Source organism: Nematolebias whitei, chromosome 15 (genome assembly GCF_014905685.2).
Source record: "Nematolebias whitei isolate Nwh7 chromosome 15, NemWhi1, whole genome shotgun sequence".
Lineage (NCBI taxonomy): Eukaryota > Metazoa > Chordata > Actinopteri > Cyprinodontiformes > Rivulidae > Nematolebias > Nematolebias whitei.
The window spans coordinates 20,880,302-20,893,301 of NC_056512.1; the positions used below are offsets into that span (position 1 = coordinate 20,880,302).

General features: G+C 38.8%; 2 protein-coding genes across 3 annotated transcripts; both read left to right on the top strand.

Moving 5' to 3' along the window:
• Positions 1 to 2,557: 2,557 nt before the first annotated feature.
• On the top strand, positions 2,558 to 4,878 carry LOC119421519 (3-mercaptopyruvate sulfurtransferase-like). Its single transcript, XM_037688868.1, has 2 exons — positions 2,558 to 3,146; positions 4,518 to 4,878. The coding sequence occupies exons 1-2, from the start codon at positions 2,558 to 2,560 to the stop codon at positions 4,814 to 4,816; spliced, it is 888 nt and encodes a 295-aa protein (XP_037544796.1). The 3' UTR covers positions 4,817 to 4,878.
• Positions 4,879 to 6,043: 1,165 nt separating this feature from the next.
• LOC119422102 (SUMO-conjugating enzyme UBC9) lies at positions 6,044 to 12,575 on the top strand. 2 transcript variants are annotated; one of them, XM_037689449.1, is made up of 7 exons: positions 6,044 to 6,368; positions 6,631 to 6,716; positions 6,826 to 6,909; positions 8,215 to 8,287; positions 8,977 to 9,086; positions 10,830 to 10,909; positions 10,996 to 12,575. In XM_037689449.1, exons 2-7 carry the CDS (start codon positions 6,651 to 6,653, stop codon positions 11,057 to 11,059), a joined length of 477 nt encoding a protein of 158 aa, XP_037545377.1. In that variant the 5' UTR covers positions 6,044 to 6,368; positions 6,631 to 6,650; the 3' UTR covers positions 11,060 to 12,575. The 2 variants fall into 2 exon arrangements, with proteins under 2 accessions (XP_037545377.1, XP_037545378.1); XM_037689450.1 differs by having other exon boundaries at positions 6,044 to 6,341.
• The last annotated feature ends 425 nt before the right edge of the window (positions 12,576 to 13,000 follow it).

A 13,000-nucleotide genomic window follows, 5' to 3' on the forward strand; every position in this document is an offset into this window, starting at 1 on the left:
TCCATTGAAAAAGTCATATAATCCACAACGATAAATCCACAACGAATGGAGGTGTTGATTGATCAGCATACAGAGGGGTTCCCTTGATTGAACTGAAGATGCGGCCACTGGATGCAGGTTGGAGACCAACGTCAGGATTGCAGGTCTCCTCCAGCGAAGGTCGTCGCTGGGTGACGTCCAGTCGGTGCCGTTCTGGTTCTATGTGTCATGCAATTAAGTGGTTTAAGGTGGGCTTATGAAGGGGATTTTACATAAGGCCTTAACCTATATGCACCTGGTGTGTAAGCTATTATGGTTGGGAACAGCTACAGCTACCAGTTAAGGGGTGGAACATGCTGAAAAGGGTAGTTATAGGGGTCTATACCTATAGAAGGGTGTTCCAACTATACCACCATCGCTAACTTTGTCTATGTTAGACTTACATGGCCCCTATAGTTGGTTTACTTGTCTGTTGCCTTTTAGACGAACGACTTGAGATTGGGTGTTTGGTTTCCCCATAAATGTTTTTGGAGTCTGTGGCGAGACTCATCAAAAAGAATTAGCTATCCCCCTGAATAGTCAAGTCAAGTCAAGTCATCTTTATTTGTAGAGCACAATTTAAAACGGATAAACTGTTATCAGTGAATAGAATTGTTTGAGTAGGTTCGGCTTGAAGATGGTGAGACCAATGTAAGTTATGGTACTTAAGGTAGCATTGACTACATTGACTCTTCAACGATTAGGTTTTAACAAATGAACTGCATGTTGGCATAGTTAAAGGCCTCTTAGTCTCTAACTTAACTACACACAAAATTCATTCTTGCTTGGGGTGTTCAGAAACAATACCAAAAACCAATTAAACGATGTCTCAACATCGACAAAAACAGTGACTAAGCAACCAGTAAAACAACGTTTCAACATTGACAAAAGTAGTGATTAAGCAACTAGAAAACGACGTTTCGGTGCGTCACTCACCCTGGTTGTCAGATTCAATCACGCTGTCCCGTAGGAGTTGTTTCTTTGCGCACCTTGTGTGGTTTAACCTGGTTTTGATGTACCCATTTAACAATTGGCTCATCGACTCTGGACTATGGATGTATAGTTTATGGAGCAGCAACAAAATCTAAACTTCAAAAATTAGATAGACTACAATCCAGAGCACTACGGGTGTGCACGGGAGCGATTAAAACGACACCCATAAACGCAATTCTTGTAGAAACTGGGGAAACGCCATTAGAAATGAGAAGAATAAAACTGTCACTATCATACTGGATCAAACTTAAAGGAAACAAAGAAGGAAATCCAGCAGCTATGACAATACAGAACGAAGAGGATTTGGACGGAAAATAAATAAATTAGCAGAAATGTATGGGATAGAAAATATAGAATTTGCTAGGAGTAATCCAAAAAGTGTTATATCACCCTGGCTAATCCCTGAAAGTAAAGTGGACAAAAAATTACTAGAATGGAAAAAAGAATGGAAAGGTAATGAAATAGGGGTGAAATCTAGCAGATATATTAAAGAAACATATTACAATTACTTAGAAATCTATACAGATGGATCACAAAACGATCAGGGAAGGGTGGGAATAGGAGTCTTCATACCAGAATTTGAAGTATGTATTATCAAAAGAATTTCAGATCACCTGTCAGTGTTCACGGCTGAGATGGTGGCAGTTATTTTTAGTTTGGAATGGATTGAGGAGGTTAGACCAGATAGAGTGGCAATATTCACAGATTCAAAAGCGGTAATAGAAAGTATAAAGTCAAACGGAAACAATAGGAAAGACCTCATTTTAGAAACTCAACATGCATTATTTAGGTTGCACAGAGGAGGAATAGATGTGCATTTTTGTTGGGTGCCAGCACATGAAGGGGTGGAAGGGAATGAAAGGGCGGATGATCTTGCCAAGGCAGCGTTGAAGAGAGAAATAACAGCTAATATTCCATTAGGGAAAGGAGAGGGTAAATCAATTATTAAAAGACAAGAACTAAATAAATGGCAAAAGAGATGGAATGAGGACAAGAAAGGAAGAAAATTATTCAGGATCCAAAAATCAGTTAAAATAACAATGTTTAGAGAAAGAAGTAGAAGAGAGGAGGTGATACTTATGAGATTGAGGGTGGGACACACATTACTTAATGACACAATGTTCATAATGGGTAAAAGGAATGACAATAGATGCGAGGAATGTGGGGAAACAGAAAGTGTGGAACATGTATTGATGGAATGCATTAAATATATGGAAGAAAGGGAGAGACTGAAAAGAAAAGTCAAAGAGAAAGGGAGAGCTTGGAGTTTAGGAGGAATTTTAGGAAATGAAGGGGAGAAGGATAAGATAAAAGATGTCAGAAAAGCGTTGGTTACATATTTGAAAAACATTAACATAAAAAGCAGAATTTAGGGACAGAGGTCATGAGTTGCACACTCTAGCTCAGTAGGTGGTGGTATGCACCTGAAAGTTGTTTGCCAACCGCCAATAAATTAAAAGAAGAAGAAGAAGAAGCCCCAATCTGGCCCCAGCCCTTCTCTGAAAACATTCTGGGTCCGCCCCTGTACGTGATGACCTGAACTGTCATGGCGGCTCACGTCTGTGCAGTGGTCTCAAGCCAGTGGCTGGAAAACGCTGTCAAAACTAATGTCGTCGGTGCAAAACTTCGAGTTCTGGACTGCTCCTTCTTCCATCCTGGAGCTAAGCGGAACCCCAGAGCAGAGTTCGCTCAGAAACACATCCCGGGCGCCTCGTTTTTCGACATAGATGAATGCTGCGATAGAAGCTCCAAGTTTGACCACATGCTGCCGAGCTCCGACTTCTTCTCTCAGGTCGTCGGAGATCTCGGTATCGGCAACGACACGCACGTCGTCGTGTACGACACCAGCGACTCGGGCTCGTTCAGCGCCCCCCGGGTGTGGTGGATGTTCCGGGTGTTCGGCCACGACTCGGTGTCGGTGCTGGACGGAGGCATGAAGAACTGGGAGGCTGACGGACACCCGGTGAGCTCCCAGTACAAGAAGCCGGAGAGCAGAGAGTTCCGAGCGACCTTGAACGCATCATGGGTGAAGAGCTACGAAGACGTCCTGGAGAACATCAAGACCAAGAAGGTCCAGGTGGTGGACGGCAGGTCCGCTGGCAGGTTCAAGGGTACTGATCCAGAACCCAGAGAGGGTGAGCAGAACTACTGTGGAAACCAGATGTTGACATACTCGGTATAAAAAGACAACTGTCTGACATTAAAATAGACTAAACCTGTTATTTTTAGGTCAGTTAGGATTAAAAATAATATTTATATTTGCTAAATGCACAAATAACGACAGAAAATTATATTTTCCTTTTTAAAAAATATATATTTTATTTAATCTAGTTTCTATTTATTTATAAGTCTGAATGAGTTCCCATGGCTGTTGTCATGCTGCCAGATGAACCTTGGATCAGAAAACGTTGCCCTGATCTAAAACAGAAAACTTTTAAACTCTGAACAGTTCTGGTGACCTTCAACCAGGACATATTGATTGGTCTTCATGTTGTTTGACCAACAACATGAATGTCAGCCAACAGCAAGACCTACTGTTGCAAATCACTCCTGACATGTGTTTCCATCCACCACCTGCATGCTTTTCTTTTCCTCCTTTGTGATCTGTTGTTGGACCCTGGTACTAAAACTTATCCAACCTCAGTACCTCTGAACCCTCACTCTTATACCTCTCTCCCTCATGTTCACACACAAATATTCGGTCTCGCTTCTGTCGACCTTCATTCCTCTTCTCTCCAGAGCATACCTCCACCGCTCCAGGCTCTTTTTTTATCTGTTCATTTCTGAACTTGGAGGAGGGATTTTGGAGTCAGAAGGCTTTAATATAAAGAAGTTATTCTCCCAAGCATAGAGACATCTTCAACATCTTTTTCTGGCAAAACGTTGCACCAGGACTGTTCAAAACTGCCATTATAAATCTTGTAATTTCCTGTGAGATAGAAAACAGACAAGACAGTGGAAGGACAACAAACTAATAAACAGAGCACAGGAGCTCCTCAGAGATGTGTGTTTAGTCCTTTGATCATTCCTCTATGAAATGGACAGATGTTATGGAACAGTTAACATAAAATCGGTTTCGTCAACAGCTAGTAATCCAGTGCATATATTGTTACCTGTGAATTGTGTCAAGATAGTGTGTTGGTGAATAAGGACATTACATCTATAGATATACTATCCTGCTGGTTATCTATGCTGGTCCTGCTGTCCAGGACTGGGATGCCCCCCAGGTCCGGATGGACAGATCGACATCTGCGGCCAGTTTCTTGGATCTGCTGTGGGACTGACCTTTGAGGGAGATCCTTCCTGCCCACAACCATCAGCATCTATAGCAACTCTTTAATGAAACCAGGATGATGAGTCACAACATTTAATTTGCCTTTGGGATTAAAAAAGTATTATTGAACTGAATATTGTTTGCTCAAAGTCAGACTAATGCTGTAAAGATCTCCAAACTATATTATTTTCTTTAAATGTTCTCGCCACTTCCTGTTGTCTCACGCTCTCAGACATTCTGCCTGGACATTTCCCCGGAGCCATCAACATGCCGTTCACGACGTTCCTGGATCCCTCGGGGAAACATCTTGGAACTGAGGACCTGGCCAAGCTTTTCAAGGATGCCGGGGTGGACCTGACACGTCCTCTCTGGGCTTCCTGTGGTTCTGGAGTCACTGCGTGTCACATCATCCTGGCTGCTCATCGGCTCGGGCACCCGGGTGTTGCTCTTTACGATGGTTCCTGGGTTGAATGGTTTCAAAGGACGTCTCCAGAAAACATCATTTCAGAGGGAGAGGGAAAGAAGATATGACAGAAACAGCATTTAAAGAGTGAGCAATGTATTTTCTGAAAATAAAAGACAATAGTTAAAAAGATTAGCCTTAACCTGAGTTGTGTTTTTTATTTTTTTTTATTTATATGAATGTTATACATGTGATTAACTCAGCAGGGACAGGCGCAGGTGTCGTAAACTATTTCTAATTTTCGTCTGCACTATACAAAAATAGCTGCATTTATTTCAAAGATTCCCAGATTAAAACAGGCATATCATTATTAGCAGCAGTATGTTGATTGTTTTTAACTAACGCTGAATCATTTAAGAATAATTACGTGAAAAAGAACGAGACTACAGAGTCTTATGCTCTAAAAATATCCTTAATCTGTGGATCTATTTCAGTCTGCTAGGTTTTTTTTAGCTAATGTTTGTTATTAAACTAATACGTTAGAAAATACACAATTTATACAAAAAAAAATTATAGTTGTTTGGTAAAAGTTGAGTCATTTAGATATTTCCCCCCTTTTTTTACATGACGGTATACTTTTTTGGTCACAGCATTAAAACTGGCACTCATCCTTACATATATATTTCTGTTAAAATTATTTCATTATTGTTATTTAAAGAATGCACAAGCTTGTTTGTAAATAAAGCATGACACAGACGGTATGCAGAAAGATGAGCTGATGGAAAAGCAAATTATAAAAGGTAAAAGTTTGTGGTGAAATGGTTCAATAAAATGATTATTGACGAGCAACAGGTGCAGTTGCATCTGTCGCAAAAGTGTAACATTGAACAACTTTGTACAAGTGAACATCAGTTTTATATAGTTTAAGCCTTTCTGATTTTAAATAAAATTAATATTAAGACGTTTGTTGTGCTTTGTTTCTTCACATTTTTAATTAAGTTGCCATAATGTTTGAGTTGTACATAGATAAGTTGGAGATCTATAAAAATATCAATATTATTTCACATAGGACTGAAACTGTTTATAAATTTATTAAAGTCAGTTAAACAGCCACTTTGTGAAAACAGCTAAATTCATTTATCAAAATAAAATTACATTAAAAAGTATTGAATACATATGCTGGTAAATGCTGCGTCCTCTTTCTCACTCAAGGACTCAATGACTGTGGTGATTTATTATTTAACTTTGTTTTAATAATATCTCGTTTTCACTGTTAAATTTCCCTCCGCACATATTCGTCAACAAAGATGGCCGCTCATCCGTGACGTATGCCGAGGGCTGTCCTGTTCACTGCCTGAAGGCCCCCGCGAAACAAACAAATTGGGGTCCTTTTATCCTGAAGGCTAGCTAACATAAGGGTGTTCAGAGTCAAGCTGTTTTAAATAATCTTAAATCCCCCTCCCCAAAAAAGATACATCCCTTTAACTTTGATAATCTGCGATATAAAAACAGGAAGAGGTTTTGTTCGTTTTTACGCCCTAACTGATTTTGTTTTTTAACGTCGACGGGTTTTTTTTTTTCACCAGTCGCTGTCTGAGCGGAGCTAACGCTAGCCGACAAGCTTTTCCTGATAACAGCAGAATCCTCATTGCGGTATTTATTAGCCCCAAAATACAATTGGTTAGTTTAAGTTTAATATGATTTAACAAAAACACAGCTGTAATACGTCCTTTAGTGCTCTGTTTTTTTTCTGGCAGTTTCTGTTCTGTGAGGAGTAAAGAAGAAGCTAACTCGGCTAAATTATTAATGATTTCTGGCTGTCTTGCAATGCTAGCAGTTTAACCAATCTGTATAACTGAGGCAGTAGAAGTAAGCTTGGCCATGTGCTTAATTTGTGTACAACTAGACAAAAATGGCTCAGTTTTGATTTGTTTTTCCACAGGGAGGCGTTGATGAGCAGCTATGTCTGGTATTGCTCTTAGCAGACTGTCTCAGGAGCGCAAAGCCTGGAGGAAAGACCATCCTTTTGTGAGCACATGCATCATATCAGCACTATGTCCTGCTACACAGACATGGTGATATATTTCCTTCATGGCACCGAGTGCCACCTGACGACTTGTGTTTGTAATCCTTGCAGGGTTTTGTTGCTGTACCTACTAAGAATCCAGATGGAACCATGAATCTGATGAACTGGGAGTGTGCCATCCCTGGGAAGAAAGGAGTAGGTCACCATCTAGCACACTGGATCCCAAAGCTGCCGTTGGGACCTCACTATGGGTCACAAACATGAAGTCAGGGCTCATGAGATGCTCTCCAGAAAAAAAATTACAATAATAACAGCCAATAGCACATTTTTTTATTTTATAAAGTGAAAAATTGGTTAGTGAGCACATGCCTTTTTAATTTTAGAAGTTTTTCCTTCATCTTTGAAACACCTAATCCAGCTGTTCTCATTTTTGCCTTAAATGTTACAAGACAAAACATTAAAAAGATGAAAATAGTAAATTCAAATCATTATGCTCTTGTTTATCGTTTGCACATTGTAGCCATTAATAGTAAGGGTCACGAGTCAACCCTCTGATATTTTGTGGGTTGTATAAATTAAAAGGTTTGGGAAAAACTGATCGAGCGCCACTATTCTGGTTTCAAATGATGCCAAAGTAGTTTTTATTGTGAAACATCATAGAGGCATTGGGAAGTGTACTAATAACAACGTAAAGCTCCTTTTAAAAGCTTTCATTTAAATAACTACCTGATTTTTTTAATTTTATGTTTTACTTTTGAGTTTCACGCAAAAGTGTTGGCTCCTGTTAACCATACATTAAATAAAATTTTCTGGTATTTTGAGCAAATTTCTAGTAAATATTTATACTTGGACATTAAAACAACTGTAATAATGGTCAATCAGGTCATCTGGACAGTTTATTTTTTGTGGAAGAAACTGTCCAGATGACCTGATTGACCATTATTGGATTTCGTACCTGAATGACTGAGCATGAACTTTGATAAAACAACTGTATTGTGTTAGCGGACTAAAAAATGTAAACTTTAGTTCTAGGATGGTTCATAGTTTTGTAAAAATAAAAGTGCATTAGTATTTTAAGGTAAAGGTTGAATATTATGTGTATATAGGTAGGAAATGTTTGAAAAGCACACATTGCTATCGTTGGGTAAAACGTTGTATTTATGAGTAAATCTTTACTGTCTGAAAAATTTAAGTCAAAGTCATGAGCAGTTCCTTTTATTTCAGCTAACCTGAAAATATTTATCTACAAATGCAAAAAATACAAAGTTCTAATCAAATAACCAGGTCAGTCAGTCATGACTGATAGTTTTATTATTTCACTTATTCTTTTGGCTTAATTTGCTTAAGCATTTACTCCAATGTTGTTATTATTATTAAAATGATTTTGTTCATTTGTTTTTAGACTCCATAACAAGTGAGAATCAGAACTGAAATTATTGTCTGCTTTTGAATAATGTACGTTCTCAGAGCGTTCTCTTTGTTTCCCCTTTCATTCATCAGACCTTATGGGAGGGGGGCCTGTATAAACTCAGAATGCTGTTTAAAGACGACTACCCTTCCTCCCCGCCCAAATGTGAGTACCGCTCGTTTATTTCAAAGACTGTGTAGCTTTCTGTTCAGAACAGAGGCAGGGTTGTCCAGAAAATCATCATTATGCTCTCAAGTCTCTGTCACGTTTAGCTTTAACCTTCACTGTTTAATTCTAAAATATCACTTTTAAAATCTCCGTACTGCCGTTTATGTAAATAGATTTACTGTGAATGTTGTTTGCATCACCACATGGGGTTTATGGGAAATAAAATAATTTTAAGACTGTCCAGAGGTTTTAGAGTTGACATGGGAAAGTGTAAATATTAGTTTCTCTGTGAAGTCCTTGTGTTACGTTGCCTTTAATCTTTTAAGATGTATCACATGCATGTCTGATTCTGTGTCTTTGCATGGATACAGGGCGTCTTTTAGAATCAAAATGTGAATCATTCTACCGTAAAAATTTAGATCAGTTAATAATTACGGTTGGCGATTATTGACGTTGGCAGATACACGCAAGGAAAAAAAAATCCTGCGCTTTTCTAGTAGAATTGCACAAGTTTTCCAAGACTGCTCTCACAGGTCCTCTTGTGTTTTAGAGACATTGTGTGATTCACTTATTGATGACTGGGTAATGATGGATTTCTATCATACTCGCATAGATTTTTGTTGCCATGTAGTTTTCTTCCAGGGTTTTATATTGACTTTTTTATTTTCCTGAATGTTTCCACTCAGGCAAGTTTGAGCCACCTATATTCCACCCGAACGTCTACCCATCAGGCACGGTGTGTTTGTCCATCCTGGAGGAGGACAAAGACTGGAGACCTGCCATCACCATCAAACAGGTCTGATTTATTTCTGTCACGTAGTTCAGGGTTCCTGCTGTTCAAAAAGTTTGGAACTCATTTATTGTTTTTATTTTTCACATCTAAATAAGTATGGAAAAAAAAAACGTTTGTTTCCTGATTTTACTCCTTGTTTCATTTTCTATATCGTATGAAATTGAATTTCTAAAAAAATACTCATGTTTTCTATTTATCTTTAACAAAATGGGCAAAGGGATCATTTTAAAGTCACATTATAAAACAATTTGTGAACCAAGCTAAGCTTAAGTACGTGCTTTACAAATGTATGATTTTTACCATATATGTAGCTAGACCTGTCGCAATAAACAATAAATCAATTAATCACATGATAAATGGAAATTATCGACCTCATTTTCATTTATCGGTTTTATCGTTTCTTCATGTCTCTCTCTTTCTACTGGAGACACTGGCGTTTTCGGATCATTAAAAGCAGCTAAGCTGAGAAGCTAAACTACGAGTTAAGCTAACAGTCGACCTCTGGGGAAAAAAGTTTGTCTTGTCGAAGCTACAAAATTCACTGTTAAAACCCGTGCCTTCGTGTAAAAATGTGTTTTTCTCTGCAAAAAAAAGCTGAGAACTTAACTGATTTATTTATTTATTTTTATTAAAAGCTTTGTGTGGAAAATGCTATGCTAAAGAGTTCAAACCACATAGATCGTTCGTCATTTTGAGAACCGGAGAGAGACAGCCCATGTCACGTCAAGGGGCCTCCCTCTCATTTTTCTTAGAGACTCTGCTTGCGCCCTCACTATCCATCCTTCGGTTCAAACAGTCTTGTACTGCCATCCAGTGGTCCAACAGAGGTACTACACTCAAAACAAATGAAACATTTCTTCTTAAATTTGGCAATAATTACTAATTATTGTCAAATTTCAAACAATATTATCGTTTATCGCAATAATTTGTGTGACAATCACCCGGCAAAATTTGTTATCGTGACAGTGTAGTGTACAGTTGTCCCTCGTTATATCACGGTTCACTTATTGCAGCTTCACTGTATCGCATTTTAAATTTTATTTAAATACATTAGTCCCTCAGTTATCTTGCAGGTTTTGTTCCAAGCACGACCACGATAGGTGAAAAACCACAACTATACACTATATATTTATTTTTTGTATTTATATATATTTTAAGACTTTACAAACCTTTCCCACACTCTTACAATGATCTAAACTCTTAAACCTACATCATTTTAACAACATACTTATATGTACTGTACAGTGCTGCAGAATTTTACTCACCAGCCCTGCAGACCAGCTGCTTGTTTCTGGTTGGGCTCGGGTCCGGTCCTGCAGACCTACCCTGCAGCATGAAGCCCACCGCCCCGTCCATGTTGATGTGCACGTGGATAATTGAGCTTCGGGATTATTTGTGACTTTCCTGCCAGTTCTATGAGCTTCATAGATAGATCGTTACTTCTGACTGCGTTGCAAAACTTTCCCTCCATTTCAACAGAAAGCAGTGGCCGGGAGCACTGTTGGCTTCTGGGTAGTGTAGTTCTTTTGACATGCGTTACAGTGTAAGCTTATTGAAAGAAAACTACAAAATGGTGGTGCCTGTCCAAAGTACATTTGGTTCGGTTTCTCTTCTAGTGTTTGCTACCTCCATAGACGAGTGTCCAACGATTACTTCCTGAGTTTCCATCCAGACGGTAATGATGTATTTTGCTAAAAGTTTGGAAAAAATCTTTTCTTTTTTTTTTTTTTCCCCATTCTTCATTAGATCCTTTTGGGTATTCAGGAGCTGCTGAACGAGCCCAACATTCAGGACCCGGCACAAGCAGAGGCCTACACAATTTACTGGTGGGTCGACACGAGAACCTGCCGGACGGCCGTCAGCTGAGCCTGCAGTTCAAACGATCTCATCTTTGTGTTTTTATACGTTTCAGTCAGAACAGGATGGACTACGAGAAGCGGGTCAGAGCTCAAGCCAAGAAGTTTGCCCCCACATAAAAGGGAGAGGCCCCACCTCTCCCACCTGAGCAGCCTGAAGGGATGATGGTAACACACAGGAGGCAGGCAGCACCTGAAGGACCACTCCAATAAGAATGATTATTATTTCATATTATTATAGTACTGCTCCACAGATGACAGACGAGCCTGGTTTTCTTTATTCTTTTCAAACTAAATTAGAATTATCCATATTTTACCCATCATTAAGACTCGTTTCAGATTTTGTATCTCATGTATAATCCATACCCCGAACAATAAACAATCACACGTAGTGTGTTGACCGCTGTACAGAGAAGACCACATGTCCAAACCAGTTTGAAGCTCAATCGACCGGAACTCCTTCCAGTCTTTACGACACGAAGAAACGCCACGGTTTTGTTTCCACGAGCGTGCCTGCAGGCTGACGACGCCGTCACAAAGCACAACGGACGCAGGTTCTGTCTATTATCATCTGAGGTTGAAAAAAAAAAAAGGTACGTCAAAGACGATTCAGCACTTTGGTTGGGAAGCAGATGGAAACAGCTCTTCATCTGAAGAAGAGTCCGATCTGCTCCATCCACTCATCTTTGAAGGTAGATTCGTTCAGACTGTCCGGACAGTACCGACCCTTCGTTATCCACGTGTTGTCTTCTTCCAGTGATGCTGTAGGATCACGAGATAATGAACAGAAGGAAATGGGCCCTTTGAACCCAAACTGCTTCCTCTAACGAACGTACTGATCCGAGGACGGGTCCAGCTGCTCGCAGCAGAGGACCATCTTAAAACAGCTAAATGAGACGGGTGCACTCGAGCGGTAGGATGAAGTTTTTGTCACTCAGAAGAACAAAATAAACAATTCATGAAGATTTTTTTTCATGTTTGTTTCCAGATTAACGTCAAACTATTGAGATTAAAATTAAAATGTATTTAAAGGATAAAGTCAGGCCGGAGGATATTTTTATTTTTTCAGGTATAAACTCGGACTGAAACTTCCGCTCCTAGGAGCTGAAGTAAGTTACGGGTTGTGAGCTTCTTCAGAAACAGTATTGATACTTATTACCACGTCGTGTTTATGTGCAAAAATAATGTTTTACTAGTCAACCCTTTGTGAAGTATAAAAACTTTATTTACACGAGGCTCAGCTGTCCAAGATTTTTGCTGGGTTTTATCTCCCCCTTTTTTTAATGTCAAAATAACTGCTATCATCATTTGACTTTATTCTAGAAATATATTTAAATTTTATGAAACGTTTTGACTTTAATCTTGACAATACGACTGTGATCTCCAAACTACAAATTAAAAAAGAAATGATCCAAGTGTCACTAAGACTTGGTCGTACAGCGTACATGAAGGCCAGGGGTTACGTTGTTTTTGGGTTTTTTGCCTCTAAATCTGAGCACATGTACATAATATAAATAAGAAAACCGTAGATGTAATGTTTTATATTGTTTTAGCCGCTTGACATTGTGTGTGGTATTGTAACAAAAAACATTTGATGGTCTAAACTTGTGAAATAAAGTCGAATAAAACCAAAGAAGGTGAGAAAGTGAGTTGGGATTTCATTAGTTTCAGATCATTTTTTGTAGTTTTTTAAATTTTTATTCTGTAAATGTTTCTTAATCTTTCTCACTATTGAGATCCTTTTTTTTTTTTTTTTTTTTTCCTGTACATTTTTCGGCGCGTAACTTGTTCTACAACTTTTGTTATGTATCAATTTGTTCAGCTCATTCAGGACATTCCTGCTGCTCTTCTGCATTTGGTTTTTACCATTTAATATATTTAGCTTTGTCGGCCATGTTTTTCTAATTGAAAATCAATGGAGCTCTCCCCATCCTTCAAAATCTTCGCTGTTTAACCCCTTTTATTGATCGGTTCAGCTTGTTTAAGCTAAATTCAGCTTTTTTAAATTGTTTTTTCTGATTTTCCAACTGCTTTTTAGGTATTTATCAGCTACTTTTAGCT

Coding starts and splice junctions, on each gene's coding strand:
- LOC119421519 (XM_037688868.1), top strand. CDS start 2,558: ATGGCGGCTCACGTCTGTGCAGTGGTCTCAAGCCAGTGGCTGGAAAAC. Junction 3,147..4,517: donor TGATCCAGAACCCAGAGAGG/GTGAGCAGAACT, acceptor TCACGCTCTCAG/ACATTCTGCCTGGACATTTC.
- LOC119422102 (XM_037689449.1), top strand. CDS start 6,651: ATGTCTGGTATTGCTCTTAGCAGACTGTCTCAGGAGCGCAAAGCCTGG. Junction 6,717..6,825: donor GGAGGAAAGACCATCCTTTT/GTGAGCACATGC, acceptor TAATCCTTGCAG/GGTTTTGTTGCTGTACCTAC. Junction 6,910..8,214: donor CCATCCCTGGGAAGAAAGGA/GTAGGTCACCAT, acceptor TTCATTCATCAG/ACCTTATGGGAGGGGGGCCT.